Source organism: Schistocerca serialis, chromosome 1, assembly GCF_023864345.2.
Source record: "Schistocerca serialis cubense isolate TAMUIC-IGC-003099 chromosome 1, iqSchSeri2.2, whole genome shotgun sequence".
NCBI lineage: Eukaryota > Metazoa > Arthropoda > Insecta > Orthoptera > Acrididae > Schistocerca > Schistocerca serialis.
Window position 1 is genome coordinate 1,024,357,207 of NC_064638.1, and position 18,366 is coordinate 1,024,375,572.

An 18,366-nucleotide genomic window follows, 5' to 3' on the forward strand; every position below is an offset into this window, starting at 1 on the left:
AACATTCTCTTTGTAGTTTTTAAGAAACAAAATCATCGTAAAGTTTCATCAAGTAAATACACCCTATTATTTTTATATACCAAGTGTAACTTTAGGGTATCCATAACAGAGCTCTAAAAATTAAAATGATATTCTTTTAATAATAACCTTCAGATGAGTTTCTGGATTCCTCTTCTGAGTGTGTATAAAGACCGGGAAAAATATTGGTTCTCTTATGAAGAAGATGGGGGTGTTGTTGCCCACCAAATCCCAAATACCTTCTTCAGTGTAAAACTTGACTGCAAATCCACGGGGATCCCTGCAGATAATAATAATATTTCAATATTTATATTGGTGTAATTACTAAAATGCATATTTTCTATGAATTAAGTTAGACTCACTCTAATGAAATAAATATGTGATCAATCAGGATGAAATCAATGAAGAGTCATTGACACAAAATTAAATCAGCAAAAAAGAATAAGAATTTTATCCTCCACAAGCAAAAGTACAAATATAACATTTTGAAGTTATTAAATCACTTCATTATCCTCAGGAGTTAAAATGTAAATCCGAAAGATATTAAACAGTATTTTGAACAACACCACTTCATCACAATATAGGAATTAATAAAAATTTGATAGTTCATTATAAAAGGCAGTATTGCCTGTCTCATCTATTTTAGTATTTTAGTGATCAGTTACCAAAACAAAATCTCACCTTACAGTATCAGCTGACCCACTCTCACCTCCCACAGTGGAGAACCTTACAGCTAATGGTGTCCTCTTTCCAATTTCAGAAAATATTTTTGCCTTACAGTAAGCTGAAATATCATGTGTAACTTCAAAGTACCCAAAAGCACCTAAACATAGGGAAAAAAGAAAAGGAATACATCATTAGCAGTGTTTATTATGGGCATTTCAAAATAATTTCTTAAATACAATTATAAAAAATAAAAAGACAAGCACATACTACCTAATCATCAAAGGAGACTAACTATGCTGCTTCCATTAAATGTATGTTTCTTCAGTTTAACCATTTAATATAAATTTAAGCATACATTAAAATTACTACTGCATGTATATGTGTTCCACATCTCCCAATCTTTCTTCACATCTCCCAATCTTTCTTTGTCTCAACTATTTACAACAAAATTTCACATTATCATTGCATAAATGTTTACCTGCACCCTTGGCATGTACAACTCTTTCTGGGATGCGTTCACGATCGAAGTGGGCAAGTTCATCAATAAGCGTAAAGTCTTGCAGCAGAATAGGTCCTCTTGGACCTGCTGTTAAGCTGGCTGTATGGCTGTCAACAGGATTACCACTGCCTGTTGTGATTTTCCCCTGGTCTTCTTCTGACTGTGGATATGAGAAGAAGAAAAATAGTTATGACTAACAATACAATCTCTTAAGCGATCAGAGATGATGTATAAGGATAAATCCACAGATGGAACAGAATATTCTAGTCACAGGTGTTTATACTGATTAAGAAATTACATAAATGGTCAGCATATTGCCATAATTTTCTCTCTGACAGTGTACTGTAATTGTCTTCTTATACAACAGAGGATATGCCAACTTCCAGAAATGTATCGTGATTCCCATTCTGAAAAAGGCAGCAGCTACAAAATGTTGGCAGTATCAAACTTCAAGCCTCTTATCATATAATCAGAAATTTTCAAGAGGGTAATTCTGAGGAGAGTCGAAAAGAAGGTGGGGGGGAGGAGGCTAAGCTCAGCAAAGTTCAATTTGGCCTCTGGAAAGGATTTGTAACAAGAAGAATTCTGGCACAGATACTACTTATTATAAAATAAAATAAAAAAAAAAGTGTTGCCTTTTTAGAGCTCAATAAGCCATTTGATAATGTTACTCGACATATCTTCAGAATACTGAAGAAAGCAGGTCTAAAAAAGAAACAGCTTCTGTAATAATAAAATGGCTGTGATTAGGAATTTTAATAAGGAATGAGAAGCAAAAATTAGAAATGTCACAAGACAAAGGTGTTGACTCTGCTCTCATATTCAGTGCTTACATCCAGAAAGTCTATATACTTAGTTTGCAGCAAGTGAGGCTGGGGTCAACATTACTGGACAAAAGACAGACATGCTGCAATATGCAGATGCTATTGCTGTGGTTATGGAGACAAAAGATCCAGATAAGATTCTTGGTGCAATGAATGAAGTTTTCTGTAATCAGTATGGCACAAGAAAGACTAAAGTGATGGTATGCAGTACTGAACAAAAATATGAAACTCTAAGAATGACAGTTATAAGAGAGGATTTAGAATTGGTAGAGGAATTTACCCATTTGGGAGGGAGAAACCAGAAAGAAAGGGTGAGCAGAATACAGGGGGCCAAAATTGTGTTTCACTTGAGAAAGAACTTTCTCATCAGCAACGACAATATAGAAATAAGTAAGGGTTCATATAGCATTTGTTTGGAGTGTCCTTAACACAAGTGTGACACTTTACAATATGCAGCAAGAGAGAAGACAGCTAAAAGTCTTTAAATTTGCTGCTACATAAGTTTAGCTGAAGAGATTGTTGCCAGTGAAGACATGCTGAGAAGAATACAAGAAACCAGATTTCTCTCAGACAAATATTAAGAAACAATAACATTGGAACAATGCCAGAAGAAGCGGCTGAGGGAGGGAATCCCTAGCGATAAGCAAAGGTGTAATATGCGCAGCAGCTGACGAGTTACGTAGGATGTGCTACATACTTTATGTATGCAGGAGGAGGTACACAGAAGAGTGGAATAGTCTACTGCTGCAAACCAATGTCAGCGTTTAACATTGAACAAGAAGAATCTTAAACCGAAGTATGTCACATCACGGCAAGAAATCATAATTATGATCCATGGAACTTGTGAATAACTAAATCAACTCTGAATATACACTTCGGTCAAACCAATATATGGTCCTGAGTATTTCTTTGAAAGCCAAGTCAAAATTTTATTCTCATAACACCTGGACATAATTATGAAGATAAAAATCTTCACTGCTTCTACGATAAGAGCTGCCTAAAGTACACACTATTATGCTCAGGGTCCTCTATGAGAGGACTCTCCCATTTCCCCTCCTCCCTCCAAAATTATATTAAAGTTCTTCATATTAAATGGTCACTTATTTCCCGTGTTTTGCTCATATTTAAATTTCTATAACCTAGAAAGGAACTACTCTATTAAAATACAGACAAGCCTGAGTGATATTACAAATGATCAGACACTAAATCAATGTTAAATACGTTTGTATGGCAACACCTGATACTAATTATTTTTCTTATACATTGAACACTACACAGGTGGGCTAGACAGAAGCTTCTTTTTTTTCCTAACTTTTCACGAGTAAATCACATCACATTATGTTTAATTTGAAATAAGTAGTGTGAGCAACTTCTTTAATGAACTCTCATTTAGTAGACAGTGACTACCACTGCTGTTATGACTACTTCCTGGCAACTGGAAGCTGTCCTGAAAATACCCATTCACAGAGCAAATGGGAACTGCAAACCAGCTTGTAGGAAAAATGATAAGAGTTACATAATGCCCCTTGCTCTTATATTTTTGTAACTTAAGTTATACATACATATCTAAATAAAGGGATACCTAGCAATGAACACAGGAGGTCACCTATCATCCTCCATATAGTCCCAACTTCACCCCCATCCCATTTTCATCGATTTCCAAAACAAAGAATAGTTTTGAGGACTTCAATTTGATAGTCATGAAGTGGTGCAAGCAGAGGGGAGATTGTGGCTCCATCAACAAAATCGAACATTCTACTAGTGCAGTGATAGTTTCAACAAACTGGTCTCTCTCATTGGGAGAGACATGTTTGTCATCAGGGTGACTATACTGAGAAATAAATTTGTAGACGTTAAGAATAAAGACGTAGAACGTTAATAATGTTAGTTTTATTTAAAAAGCTTTAAGAGTTTTCCCATAAACTCTGGGGCATTACTCTTCAGCACACCCTCATAAATGCAGCAGAACTTTAAGTATATACAGGTGTCAACATCACATCCAGAATTTAACAGACAAAGTCAGCTGCGTGGCAGCACTTCCAAAAGAAATGGGCGACTAAAAAGGTAAACAAGACACAAGAAGTTTCAACTGATAATGCTAAATATCAAATGGAGGGAAGACCATGCTCTTTTCGTGAGGCACTATTGCTGAAATTTTGAGCACTAGCATTTGAGTCTGACAGCAGAAAGATTCTACCACAGCCAATGTACATTTCTCGTAAGGGCCACAAAGATAAGACGCGAGAATTAGGGCTCGTACGGAGGCTTTTAGACAGTCGTTTTCCCTCGTTATTTTCGAGTGGAACAGTAATGGAAATGATTACTAGTAGTATGAATTACCCTCCATCCAGCACCGTACGGTGACTTGCGGATAATGTGAGTAGATGTAAAGAGCAAAGCTTATCAAGTCTCATCACACGCTGAAAAAAAAAAATTAATTTATCACAGCAATATTGGTTTTATAAAAGTTATTTCCTATTTCAGAGCGAAAATGAGACAGCAAGCTGTATAATGAATCTACAATAATGCTACGATCAAAAACTACATGCAAATGAATTTAGCTTTGAAGAGTAGGTATGTGACGACTCTGTACTATTCGCGCAAACTATGTAGACCCGGCGCGGTCGCTGATGGAAGCGACGGACCAGGCACGCAGCAGCCGTGATGACGCTTTATATACATATATCTTTGTCCCATCTGCACACGGCACAAACATTCCAATACGCTTTTTCTTGTATCTCTCCCTCATCCACAAACACCTCTAACTGCCCCAAAGGATTTTGTCGCTTCGCTGTCTCTGCTTCACTGGCCGGGGCTGTATAAACCCAGCCGGCCGAAGTGGCCGTGCGGTTAAAGGCGCTGCAGTCTGGAACCGCAAGACCGCTACGGTCGCAGGTTCGAATCCTGCCTCGGGTATGGATGTTGGTGATGTTCTTAGGTTAGTTAGGTTTAACTAGTTCTAAGTTCTGGGGGACTAATGACCTCAGAAGTTGAGACCCATAGTGCTCAGAGCCATTTGAACCATTTTTGTATAAACCCACGCCGTACTCGAGTAGGCGGTGTAACTACACATTAAAGGTGAAAAAAGAAAATATTAAGAATCCTACTGTCTCTGATTTCTTGACCCTAACGGCTGACATCTCTGCATATTAATATGTGGCAAGCTACCTCCGAATAGTTCCGTGGTACAAGCCGAACTACACACCCCGCTTGTAAAGCCAAGAATAAAAAAATTTTATTCGTTCGAAATAATTATTAATAAACTTGAAAACTGAAGTATGCGACGCAAACTGAATGGAAGAAAAAAAAAAACAAGCACGCCTCGTCTTTAGTCACCTATCGCAGTGACCAGGCGGATGAAGCGCACACTATCGCTGAGAATTTCATAAAAACATGAGTGGCAGACGAAAACCAATGTATGCTCAGTGAAAAATCTGCAGATCATAATCTTATAGTGCCGTTTTCGAACGAAACTTTTTCGCGTCGAATTAACGCTGTCGCAGGCTCTATCAAACAAGAACTAGTTTGACACCAACACAACAAATTCGTCTTGCAATTATAGGCGTCGACTGATGTTACAGGACTAGCCATCTTACCGATAACAGAAATAAACCACCTCGTTGGAACTATTGTATTGATATTTGTACAGTTGGGGCCAAGCCTATGACTGGATACAGCAGGGGCGGTATCACTAATAAAAAGTAAAGATGTAAACTGTAGTTCCACATATTGTATCCTGCACAGACAAGCACTCGCGATAAAGAAGATGCTTCTTGAGCCAGCAGTAAAAATAATCAGTTACGTTAAAAATAATCAGTTACGTTAAGTGACGCCCTCTTCAGTGCCGATTGTTTTCAATACTATGTGAAGATAATGGGAGCAGACATAAAACACTATTGCTCCACACCGAGGTTAGATTGTTATCTCGGGTTAAGACCTTAACATGAGTAACTGAGCTACGAGCTGAATTACTAGCTTTTATGACTGACGTTTCTTTTTAATTGAAAGACCGTTTGAGCGATGTGACTGTTGTTCAGACTAATTTTGTTGGAAGATGTATCTGAAAAAATTATATAAATTAAATCTGTCTTTACAAAGAAAACAGTAACAGTTTTCAATATGTGTACTAATAACTAAATAACATCCTTAAAAATAGATTTTTTGGATTGTTAGTGTTGGCAAGAGGGTAGCTTGGTAACACTAACGTTTTCGCTGGTAAGACAGCAGAATTAGCAAATTAAATACCTGAAGAATTGGTCTACTGTTCCCCACGATATGCGCGCATTTTATGAGACCGATTTTTCTGGAGATCAGAACGGTGCAGAATCCATTCCTACAGAATTTGCAGACGCCAGAAAATATGTTAAACGAAACCTATGTATCCTTTATAGATACATCCTATTTAAGCACGGATCCATTATTCAAAACAAGGGCTCTTTATGATATTTTTGTGCAGGATTTGTGAGATGCCACACTGGCTGTAACTTTTGCCATCTCGTTCGTAACAACATACTTGTACGAAACTGAATTATATGCAGCAACAGAATCAAAATATCGTAAGAGACTGGTTGCTGAATCTGAAATGCGCCTTCAACACACTGCTATCAAGCCTGACAAACAGTTTGTCAAAAATAATTAAAAACCTTCATACCTCCCATTAAATGGAAACAATTGTTGTATCAATTTACAATGGAAAACAATACAGGGTTACTTGTGTATTGTAAAATGCGGACAGTATATAGTGCCTGTTTCAGGTGGGGGGGGGGGGGTGTTTTGAAGCTGTTTTGAACTATGGTTCCATAAGATGCAGGTATCGGTCGGTCCTGAACTAACACTGCCAACTGCAGCAATCAATAGCGCTGTAGCATTACCAAATGCTTTGTGTATTCCAATTTGCTTTATGTTGTGGATTTGTTGTTTTTCGTTTTTCTAATTTTGAAATATGACCGTTATGTCAGTTCTGCTTTCGTGGAAGCACAGACCGCGGGCGTAGGATGGCAGTTCTTCGAGAGGGGGTCGGGACGTATTCACCGCACCGCTCCTCTCACCCGAACAGTCAGATTTCTTATTTGATTACGGTCAAGGCCGACTGCAAGGATATAGTGTCCGCACTATATCACTGTGTGTCGCTTTAGATGTTGTTTTATTAGTCAGTAGTGTATAATGTATCTGTTTTTGCACGATTTTCATTGAATGATTATAAATAGTGAATGAAAATAAAACTAGGTTTTTGTTTATTATATTTAGTATCTCAAATGGGGTTCCGTCGCCAAACAAGTTTGAGAACCACTGGTGTAGGCACCCAATACGCTAATTCATATAACAATGCTATAGTGCCAAGTGGAATAAAATGCTGTTAATCTTTTATTTGGCAGCGTTGCTCTCAAGCAACATCAAATTTACGTTGGCCTTATGGGACAAACACTTCCCAGTGATTTTTACTGGCATAGGTACCTCCAGGCAACGTTCCTTTACACACTGCGAATGCCAGTTGTTTTAACAGTTCAAGGTTTTCCACACGAGATGGCAGTTTGTGCAATGGTGTTACAGAGGTCTCCTCGTGTGAGCAACAGCGGTACCTTATTTTGGTTCTGAAAGAGTGGATTTCAATAAATTGGCAGTAATCTTAGCAGATTTTCTTCAATAAATACCCAGAGGTGAGTTTACAGCAGAAATATTTCATTCTAATATTGTTTTGAATTACGTAAATAGTATAAAACTTATGTTGCCTGTGAGCAACATTGCCCATAGTTGGGACATCTGCCATTAGTATATTACATATGCTTACGGCAGATATTCAAAACAATAAAATCGTGACACTTGCAAGCTCATTTTGTGGTGTCCAACCACTCTCAACAGTAAAATGATGGGACAGTAATGAAAAGAAAAAAAAAAAACAAGAATTGATTTGCCTTGTCCCAGTATTGTACGTCAGTACAACAAGCATATGGGAGGAGTTTATCTTGCTGGTATGCTGATAGAGCTCTGCAGAGTACCAATGAAAACTAGGTGTTGGTACATGAGATTGTTGGGATTTATGCTAGATCTGAGTGTTGTAAATGCCTGGCTGGTATTTCGAAGAGACTCTCTTGACAAGAAGACCTCACTGAAGTTATTCAGGGCAGCTATTGCCAATGGTTTGATGTTTTCAGGGAAAAGGAAAATAGGAAGGCCCTCAATAGACATAACACCACCACAAAAGAAGAGGAGGAAGCCAACAGCTCCGACTGTTATACAAGATGTCCGATTTGATAATATTGAGCATTGGCCTGTATACGGTCCCAAAGGTCGTTGTCGTTATCGTCCATCTGGATTTTCTACAGTCTTGTGTTCAAAATGCAATCTAGTATTGTGTTTCGTTCCAAAGAGGAACTGTTTCCAAAAATTCCATTGCAAGAACTAGAAGGGAAAATGAAACAGTTTTATTACACAGCAGGAATGCATAAATGTGTTTATAAATTATATTATCCACGTACAGGAAACCTTTTGCTTGAGGTTATTGGCAAACACTTTTTTATATAATATGTATAAATGTGGTCTACTGCTGTCAATGTTGCTTGTAAGCAACATTTCATAATTTTTGTCAAAAATTTCTAAAACTGACTGAATTGTATTTCTTTAAGCATAATAAATAAATAAATATAAGCACTGGAATTTTTTTGTTTTTATTTTCATCACTTGCCAAATAAAGGGTTAATCTGGGCACAAATATAGAACGACAAGTGGAATAATGACAATCTTTCTGCATTACAAATCTTTTATGATCACGGACAGTCTATAAGAATTTTTATGTATTGCTGTGGCTTCGCAAGATACTGATTTGAGGATCATCAGAAGGGCGTCACAAATAGCGGTTTCTGGTGATGCAGATTTAGATAAACATTACTACACACTACCAGTGGCAAGTCAATTTCCCGCTGGACGAAAACTGTTCCCTTTCTTACTTCTAGTAATCTGAATCGGTTTAGTTTCAAGTTATTTGCACATACGACCTTTATATCAGATTGATTGGCCGCATTGCTAGTGCATATTGAGAGCGAGGTCGCCGAACTCTTTCACTGCTGCTTTCAAGGCGAACTGCCTTCAGTGGGCAGTTTGCCCTACATTCACCGCCATTCAAACATTCAGGTTCTGAAGACATTCTCAGGTCTTACTATCTAAACCACTTTACTGTAGTGGACGAACATTGCATCACGCTGAAATGCTCTTTCATTATGAATAAGAACAGCTTGAGAAAATGGATTACGCAGAACACGAAGTTTTATTGCCTAATCCAATTAACACCGTATAAGTAGATTCAATGGCCCGTGTACTCGATAGGAAGCCAATTAACGAATGGAGTGATAGTAAACTGAAACTGGAACGGCAGTTACAGCGACGACAATAGAACTACACACAGAGCGTCATCCATTTAACAGCGAAAAACAATGCACTGCTGCAAGTAACGTCGCCTGGCGTTTTGCCATATCCGAGGACTTCCTCCGACTGCGTCATTCCACGTGATGCACTTTCGTCCCTCGTGTTTGGCGTCGCGCATTCCGTAGCGATCAGTCAATTTCATAATTTTTAGATCCAATGTGAGCATTCCGTTCCATGATCCTCTGATTAAGCGCTGGTGCACTGTTTCGAAATGACAGAGCAAACGCCTCTTCACGAATAGTGCGGGAGTGAAATGCACTTCCAGAGCCCAGTTTTTAACAAAACTTATCGTACCTCACAGGCACTGGTGGATCAATCAATGTCAGTGCTTTCTGCTGCTGTAGTTGGAGTTGGTATTTTATAATTCATACGCAAATTAAGCGAGACAAGTGGCAAATATGGATCTGAGATAGCCTCAAACAGTTTATACGGAAATATGTTCAAACTAAGTGGTATCGTCTAAATGGCCAGGAAAGAGGATTGTGTTTAACTGTAGGCAACCGGCCGAAGTGGCCGAGCGGTTCTAGGCGCTACAGTCTGGAACCGCGCGACCGCTACGAATCCTGCCTCGGGCATGGCTGTGTGTGATGTCCTTAGGTTAGTTAGGTTTAAGTAGTTCTAAGTTCTAGGGGACTTATGACCTCAGAAGTTAAGTCCAATAGTGCTCAGAGCCATTTGAACCATTCAACTGCAGGCGAGACTGTTCTAAACTTTAAGTATAAACAGATGAGGATCAAACATACCATTTGCCTTTCCCAGTACTTCCTACAACTGGCCAGAAAACTGAATTAAATTCAGTCTTTGTACAATGCAGAAACACTGCTGTAAGGCTACCAACCTTTCTTTACCGTTATCCTTAAGTGCAGTCAGATATTATCGAGTATCTCCCCCCCCCCCCCCCCCCCCACACACACACACACACACACACACACACACACACACACACACACACACACACACACACACACACACACCTCAAGTTGATCCAATGAGTATTGCTTATGTCTAACAATTTTTTTTAAATTTGAGTGGTGCTCAATCAGTATATAGCATAAATCATGGTCAAAAGCCCTTTAGTTCGTTGTCTATTTTCATTGCTATCATAGTAAAAAAGAAGAAAAAACATGTTATATATGTGATGAATTCCAAATTTTCTTCCCGTACTTTGTAATCTGGTAGTGTGTGGGAGCGGGGGGGGGGGGGGTTAGAATAAAAAAATCTATCCACAGCGAGAGCTGAGACGTGTTACAAAATGTGCGTCTCTCCCTAATGACACTTGCTTCACCTGCATCCTGCGCTCCCATTTAAAATCAACCACATTAAATGTGTACATCATACTTAATGTTTGTAAATCACTTGATTGCTGGATTCCCTACTTCTGAACTGGCAGAAAATGGCAGACTCCAGGCTCTCAACGCTTCGCCTCAGACCTCTTTAATAACAACAATATTGTGTAGAACACTATTAGTCCTTAGTGTTGTTTTGTGCTGTCAATTAGATCATTTTCTGTTTCGAAGTGAGTAATGAAGCAATTTATGATCTATTGTTGGAACTATCTGCAATCATAGAAGGCATTTTCAGGAGATATTTTGCGTTTGTTGTGCATATGTCCAGTGCTTTTTTCTAAAAAGTTTGACGGTGCTCCGACATTGGATATAATCCAGCGAAAATTACTTATAACTGAAGCATGGGGTACCACCCGTCTGCTTTTAGCCATGACGTCATTATCATCATCATGTAGCGGGACCGTAGACACATCTATCGGTAGCTCGGCGTTTGAGCGTACACATATCCGTTTAGCACTACCATCGCCCACTATTAGCGTGCGAGGGCACTACATGCTTGTTCAACTGGCTGCCAGCGATTCAGTTGTCAGGCACGGTTGCCGCAGCTTCTAAATGCTTGAAACAGTCAATGACATCGCTTTTCCCACTCCTAACTGCACTGGTATCGTTCGCATTGCAATTACCAACACGAAAAAATGAAATAAAAAATTAACGCCAGTGAAATAAATCTTTGGCACTCTTCCAAGTTCTCAACATCGCAAAAAAATTATTTTGTTGACGAAAAAGTTTAGGGGTACGCATCTCCCAGAAAAACAGCACTGCATATGTCTCATTTTTACCATCATCAAAATATGGTACACAGTATGTTTATAGTGGGCTGACTATGTGAGGAATCAGTAATCTTCATAGCAGAGTGTCGTTAATGGTATTTGAGAAAAAAGTAAATATTAACAAATTATATAATCAATATTACAGTAGTAACAATCTTTTAAAAATAACTTAGTTTCATGACAAACACAATCAGACCTTTTTAGTTTCCACCCCTCAGAAAATTTCAGTTTACTCTTCAGTGGGTAATACCCCTAGGGTTGGGAAATACCAGTGTGAGGCATTCATGGTTTTTCTGGAACAGTCTCAGAGAGGAACCAAAAATATCTCCAGTCCTCTGTTTCCGTCCATCTGCAATACACCGGTTCTCAAACAGCGCCTGGTCTTACTACTCTAGGATAAGGGAAGGTGAGGGGGAGAGGGGGGGAGAGAGAGAGGGAGAGGGGGGAGAGAGAGAGAGAGAGAGAGAGAGAGAGAGAGAGAGAGAGAGAGAGAGAGAGAGAGAGAGAGAGAGAGAGAGAGACCCTTTTTAAACTATTTCAGAAGATACCGCAGCAGTCGGCCTGTGTGGCCGAGCGGTTCTAGGCGCTTCAGTCTGGAACCGCGCGACCGCCACGGTCGCAGATTCGAATCCTGCCTCGGGCATGAATGTGTGTGATGTCCTTAGGTTAGTTAGGTTTAAGTAGTTATAAGTTCTCGAGGACTGATGATCTCAGATGTTAAGTCCCATAGTGCTCACAGCCACTTGAACCATACCGCAGCAGCTTATTTCACTCTCGCACCTTTAAGCTTCCGCATATCTGTATTAATGGTTCTAAATGCCTTTGCAAATTCCGAACGCTTGCTTCTATTTACCGTAGCCATTATACGGTGTTACTATTAAGTTCAGACATGCGCGTGAATTGTAGTGGTGTTAGCACACCCGCATGATGCAGCGAGTATAAAACGGAAGGCTTCGGTTCCACCCAGACAAGGCTAGATTAATTGCAGCCCACCCACGGACATTTAAGCATTTTCTTCGCTCTCCTTCCGCTTATATTGGGGGAAGAAATCCTGATTCTTGACACTATGGGAAGCATACTCCGCTATGCAATTCACAGTGGTTTGCACAATACGGATGTAGATACACAAATTTCCGAACTGGATGTGTGTTTTAAGCATGCCTTATTTTAAAAAGTAATTTAATTCCCCCAGCTACTCTCTGTACTATCACTCTTACTAAAACATCGCATTTTATGAATAGGGAAAATATTTCTCATCATAGATTCATTCTCATGCAGTCTTCGTGCGGAGTGTATTTTCTTTTTTTTTTGTGAGCAGTTTGACAAGACTGGCGAACTCAAATGACACTTTACAAATTATTCTGGAGAATACATATTAGAGGGGAACTTTAGTCCCCCAAGTGTGTTCTCTATTGTTACTGCAAACACCGAAATTGCATAACCAGGATCTGTGCACTTCGTCTTGAAATGTCAGGTCGAAAGTCATTTAAACTACTGGCCCATTTCATCGTCGTACAGCGAAAGTACGACAGGCGGCGAAGTTGAATTTATGAACAGTCACTTTCCCAAGAACAGTGCCCAACTTGAAAAATTAAATGAAGGTGTCCAAAGCGCGAGGTAGCAATGGTAATCAATTCAGGTGAAGTGTTTGAAATCTTAAGGAAAACTAGAGACCCAATTATACTCTTTGACAAGTGTTGGCAGTTTATTCAACATATCTGAGCGATCTTTATGCCGAAGAGAAGTAACAAGTCGCATACGTAAATTCGGAGCATTTAGTTTAACGACGAATTTTCATTAAATGCTATCACTTGTTTGAGTACATTACAGGGCCCGTATCTTTCTCAGCTGTAGATTAGCAACTTGTCTTCGCTGTTTGATACAGTTATCTCGTCCCCTTCAGTCAAGGTCGCTAGCTGAACTTTGCTTATTTACGAGACAAAGTTGCAAAAAATATGTAGTTATCAGGCAATATTCTCTCCCTATTCACGGCTAGCATCATTTAAAACCATCTTTACTTTATTACAGCATGTTCAGCAGCCTTGTAGGCTTAGGAATGTAGACAATTATGGGATAAGTAGTAGATACAGAGAATAAAAATCTCAAAAACTCTCGTACGTCAGTACATTTTTAAGCATGTCAGAACCATTTATCTGGTCGCTTTATGCTTCAGTAAGCGTGTTTCTCCAACTGACTGAAGAAAGCAAAGAGGCGATGGACACCAGTGCCTTCGAAGTCATCCACAATTCAGCGTAACTAAGACACCGCATGTGCCTTTTACTGTAGAATCACGTCGAACGAGGCTGTAATTAATCTGTTTATTACAGATAAGCCAGTGTTATTAGTATCTGGATAGAATTTGAATTATCTTCAGTATTCATGAGGAGGCTAGAACTTTTAGTGGAATGTTGTTCAAACTATTGCGAAAATTCGGGATATCTAAAGTATTAGGTCGGTTGCAGGATGCTGTTGGGCGTACTTTGTGGTGTACTTTATCGTGCAGTAGGTTCCTGTATCTTTCTCTGCTTAGAGACAATAAACGTAGGCGTTTACATTTCACCCCGTGCAAACAAACCCTACACGGTAATATCTCGACCAGCTGCCTAAAATTTAGAAGTAGTGTGCATCACCTCAGTTTTGAGGCATCGAACCTTGCCGTGGACGTGTACCATACAAACACAGCAACTCAGTTCAGGCAACTTTTCTCCCTTTTTCAGCGTCCGGAGCAGGTGTTTTGCGCCCATGCTAAACTGTATCCCGCTGGGACCAGAAGCATGTTGCTACAGGTTAAGGACCTAAGGACGGCAATAATGGCCACTTCGATTTAGTCTCTAAGATTACCGCAGCTAAGTGTGGAACTTATAAAAATTCGAGAGTTTTCTGTGGCTTAGTCAGCGAGTTTCATGGCGGAAGTTGCGCGCGCTCCTTCACAGTGAAATATTGTATGTTTTCTTTACGTCTGATATAAGACAGGTGACAAAGTCATTTGCGTACATAGTGACCGCTAATTCTAGAAAGCTGGTAAAACATTTTTAGCCTACGAAACTACATCTTGATGAATTGCCTAGGTTATATAATGTCGTATTCAGACAGCATTTAACGTAATGGCGTCTAATCGGGCACAGTGGCCAGTAGTTTCATGGTGACCACTTTGCCGGAACAAATACTTTGTTCAAGACAAAGGGATTGATACAGGTGCATTTCATAAAATATACTAAATCATTTGAGTATTAAGAATTTGATGAAAAGCTATGCTCTTATTATAGGTGTATGCAGATGCCATAAAATTATTTAAGAAAATCATTACAACAATCATTGGGCTTCCGAGCTATGCAACAAGCATTGAAGGCTGTAAAAAGATTTCTTTTGCTATAGCAACGAAACTATTCACTGTCTCAAAAAATCCTTCAAATATGAATTCTTAAAAAAAAGAAACCGCGGTGCTACTATAGACAAGAAGATTTTTGAAAACTTCAGGCGTGTATTCGACCAAGAACAAGAGGAAGAACTCCTTAACCATAGTTTTGACGTGGAACTGATATATTACGGCATACCAGTAACTGATTTACGCCACTTGGCCATTCAGCCTGTTGAGCGGGCATGGATGTGTGTGATGTCCTTAGGTTAGTTAGGTTTAAGTAGTTCTAAGTTCTAGGGGACTGATGACCACAGCAGTTAAGTCTCGTAGTGCTCAGAGCCATTTGAATCATTTTATTGCATATGCTTGAAAGTGACATGATGTTAGAGAAAAACAACTTTCCCCTTGGATAACAACTTTACTCAGCTTTCCTCTATACTCGTGGGTATTTACTTTTATACCGTAGCGCCAGGTGATGACTATGGATCCTACAGTTGCTCACCAGTTGTTGCCCGCCACTGGAATTGCGGGTGATTTATTGCACTGTGGCCCATCTATCCGCTATTAAAATCTGCGATGATTGAAGACGATCCCTTTATTCAACATGATTGAAGACGATCCCTCTATTCAACAGGTGGTTGCCTGCGGCAGTAGACTCTTGCGGCAGCAGTTTCTCTTCAAGCCAACATATTTGAAGTATACCCTTGACACGGTGGCACATAAAAATTGCAGTGACTGTACGACCTTTACGATGGTGTATGCCACGCGTTAGCCACCCACGAAATTGCCGCCACCATATACTCTGACATCCAGCCTTGACGATGGCTCTTGCGTATGTTCACCCGAAGAGCGAATTTCTTGCATCAATCTCTAATCTATGTACCTTGCAACAAGCTGACTACTAGTGGCAAGTGAGTGTTCGTCTGCAGCAGCGCCCCTGGTGTATTTTCCTGCACCTACATTCGCCTGCTACGAGTAGTCGTTTTCGTTGACACGTCGACGACAAAACTGCGCTTGTTGGAAGAGCTATATGTTGTACAGTCTGGCATTCGAACGCAGAAAGTAACGTTATGAGGGACCCATCTTTCTTATGAAATGATGAAATATGGTGACAGAATTAAGAAACTAGCAAAGACAACAGAGTTTATTAATGACCAAAGCGAAATTCAAAGTGGATTCTCTTGATAAAGGTCATACGCCAAATTCTCCACACTACTAAGAATTGAAGGGCATTTAAAAACATTAACACCTATTTACTTGGGAAAATATAGACATACAAAGAGCAAATAACACTTAAAAGGTACAGATCACCTATCATTTTCTTTTGCCCCAAGTTTTCTTTCTAAGTGCCAAAAAACACTGAAAATTACTTTATTTTCATGAAAAACATTTATCTATTTACTTTCTTCTACGTGTACAGTGTAGGATTTTTCTTTGTCAAGGTATCATAAACCATTAAACATCGTTTTGTTTTCCAATATTTGGTCCGTTGTGGAAGCACACATTTGAAAAAAATGAGATCCTCATGCAACCTTTGCAATTAAGTCATGAAAACAAAAACTATGAAAAACATTATGAAGACACAAAAGCTATTATATCACGACGGGACGGCTATCCATGGGTTCCCTTTTTTTTCAGTTCACCAGTTATGGGTACGGCCGAACAAACAATCACAAAATCGTTCTTTGATGTGCTTTTAAAACAATTTTTCTTCATTATTCATTATCAACTTCCCTGTCCCAACGCTACACAGACGTGCCTGAGCATATAAGCATTTGCTTCCATTTTTCTAGCTTTTTGTTTTAACTTTCTTTCTTTCAATAAGCTTGCTGACGGAGGAAGGAACGAAGCAAAGACGTATCCGCCACGATTCCTTTAGTACTGGCAGCATCTCTGCTCGCCGTTTACGAATTCGACACTTCAGCTAACTTGTTCTGTTCTGGAATGAAGAACAAAGAAGGTGGCATATCTTTGCAAATAACCAAGATGTTCAGAATAGATTTCTACGACCTACCACACCCAATTATTGAAGCCTTTCTCATATTTCACGGTGACCCAAGTAATGCGTTGGGAAATATACACGTTAGTTCCGCAATGCTTTATCGATTCTCCATCAGTAATATCGACACGGGAACTTTAAAACTAAGTATTCGTGAAGCGTTGTCACTGTATTTTCTAAGAAACAATCTGTTTCTTTACTTGCTCTCATTTTAAGAAGGTTTCGCATCTTATCACGTATCACAGCGGATCTATCCGAGATAACTTCCTCTCGGATGTTGAGAAGGGTGCCCCTTCGGAGAGAGAACGGGATTTAACGCGGACGATTGCCAAGTACATGTCTCTCAGACCAATGTTTACTTCGGTTTATAGTTGCGTGAACTACAAATGGAACGATACATGCCGCAGTATTTCCAAGCAGCAATGAACGTAAATAAAAACTACAACCATAAAGGCAATTAAAGTCACTGAAAAGATTAACAGAATGGTAAGACGCTGAGGAACTGCAAGTACTTCTAGGGCTGACGGTTATAAATCACTCAAGTGGGTCGTCTTTAAGTAGTAGAGTACACAACATCCACGCCTCAGGAATAACGTATTTCTGGCCATGTACAGAAGCGAGCCACGAAAACTGGTCTACTAGCGTAGATGTGCAGAAAACTCTATGGAGTTGAAACTGAAGCGCCTGACATACTGAAGCAAAGTAAAGTCCTAATAATTAGGTTTAACGAGAGGATTTGAAAGTTTCATACTCAGAATGAAGAACAAACCAGTAACAAAATACGTATGGTCATTTGGAAGTAACTCCTGCGACGCGTCAAAAACATTTTATCGCAAAGCTCGAGCGGGACATTAATTACGTATGAGGAGGAAGTGGTAGAGGCGTCGGCGGCCACGATTCTGAGGTATGCTTGGATGATGAGGCGAGTTAAATGGTTTCTGTGAAAGTCATCATTTTGCCGTAAACGTAGGGACGTTATTTCGTTATGACAGTTTCATGTTTCCAATCTATGGCGAAGAGGATGCCGTTTCAAAAACAAGACCATTATAAATGATTTATTCCCATTCAGAGTTATGCATTTCCCAGTGTATTACATGTACAAATAAATATGTTTTATTGATTTATTTATCTAACTTTATCTTATTAGCATCATCAGGCCCTCCCTTACATCGGACGAGGATTTCGCACAATTCCTTTTTTACATTTTATTTACCTAAGAATTAACAGTTTTAATTTGACAAATAGTATTAAAATGATTTTCGTATGTATAGTGACAATATGGATAAATAATACTGACTTAAGTAATAAAGTTAATACTGGCAGTACTTCTACTATTGCTGATAATAATAATAATAATAATAATAATAATAATAATAATAATAGCGTAACATAGAAAAAGACTTTATAGACGTACGACTAATGCATGAACAAATCATAAAAACAGAGTTTCCATTGTGCCCAGCAGCT

The 18,366-nt window shown here is 39.2% G+C and overlaps 1 protein-coding gene across 1 annotated transcript in view; it reads right to left on the reverse strand.

Moving 5' to 3' along the window:
• Window positions 1-18,366, reverse strand: part of LOC126413638 (catalase) — a 67,202-nt gene that overhangs the window by 6,290 nt on the left and 42,546 nt on the right. Inside the window, exons 2-4 of the mRNA XM_050083280.1 lie at window positions 1,163-1,343; window positions 700-841; window positions 148-298 (exon numbers count right to left, since the gene is read on the reverse strand). Coding sequence (XP_049939237.1) covers window positions 148-298; window positions 700-841; window positions 1,163-1,343 — 474 coding nt within the window. The remainder of the gene's footprint in view (window positions 1-147; window positions 299-699; window positions 842-1,162; window positions 1,344-18,366) is intronic.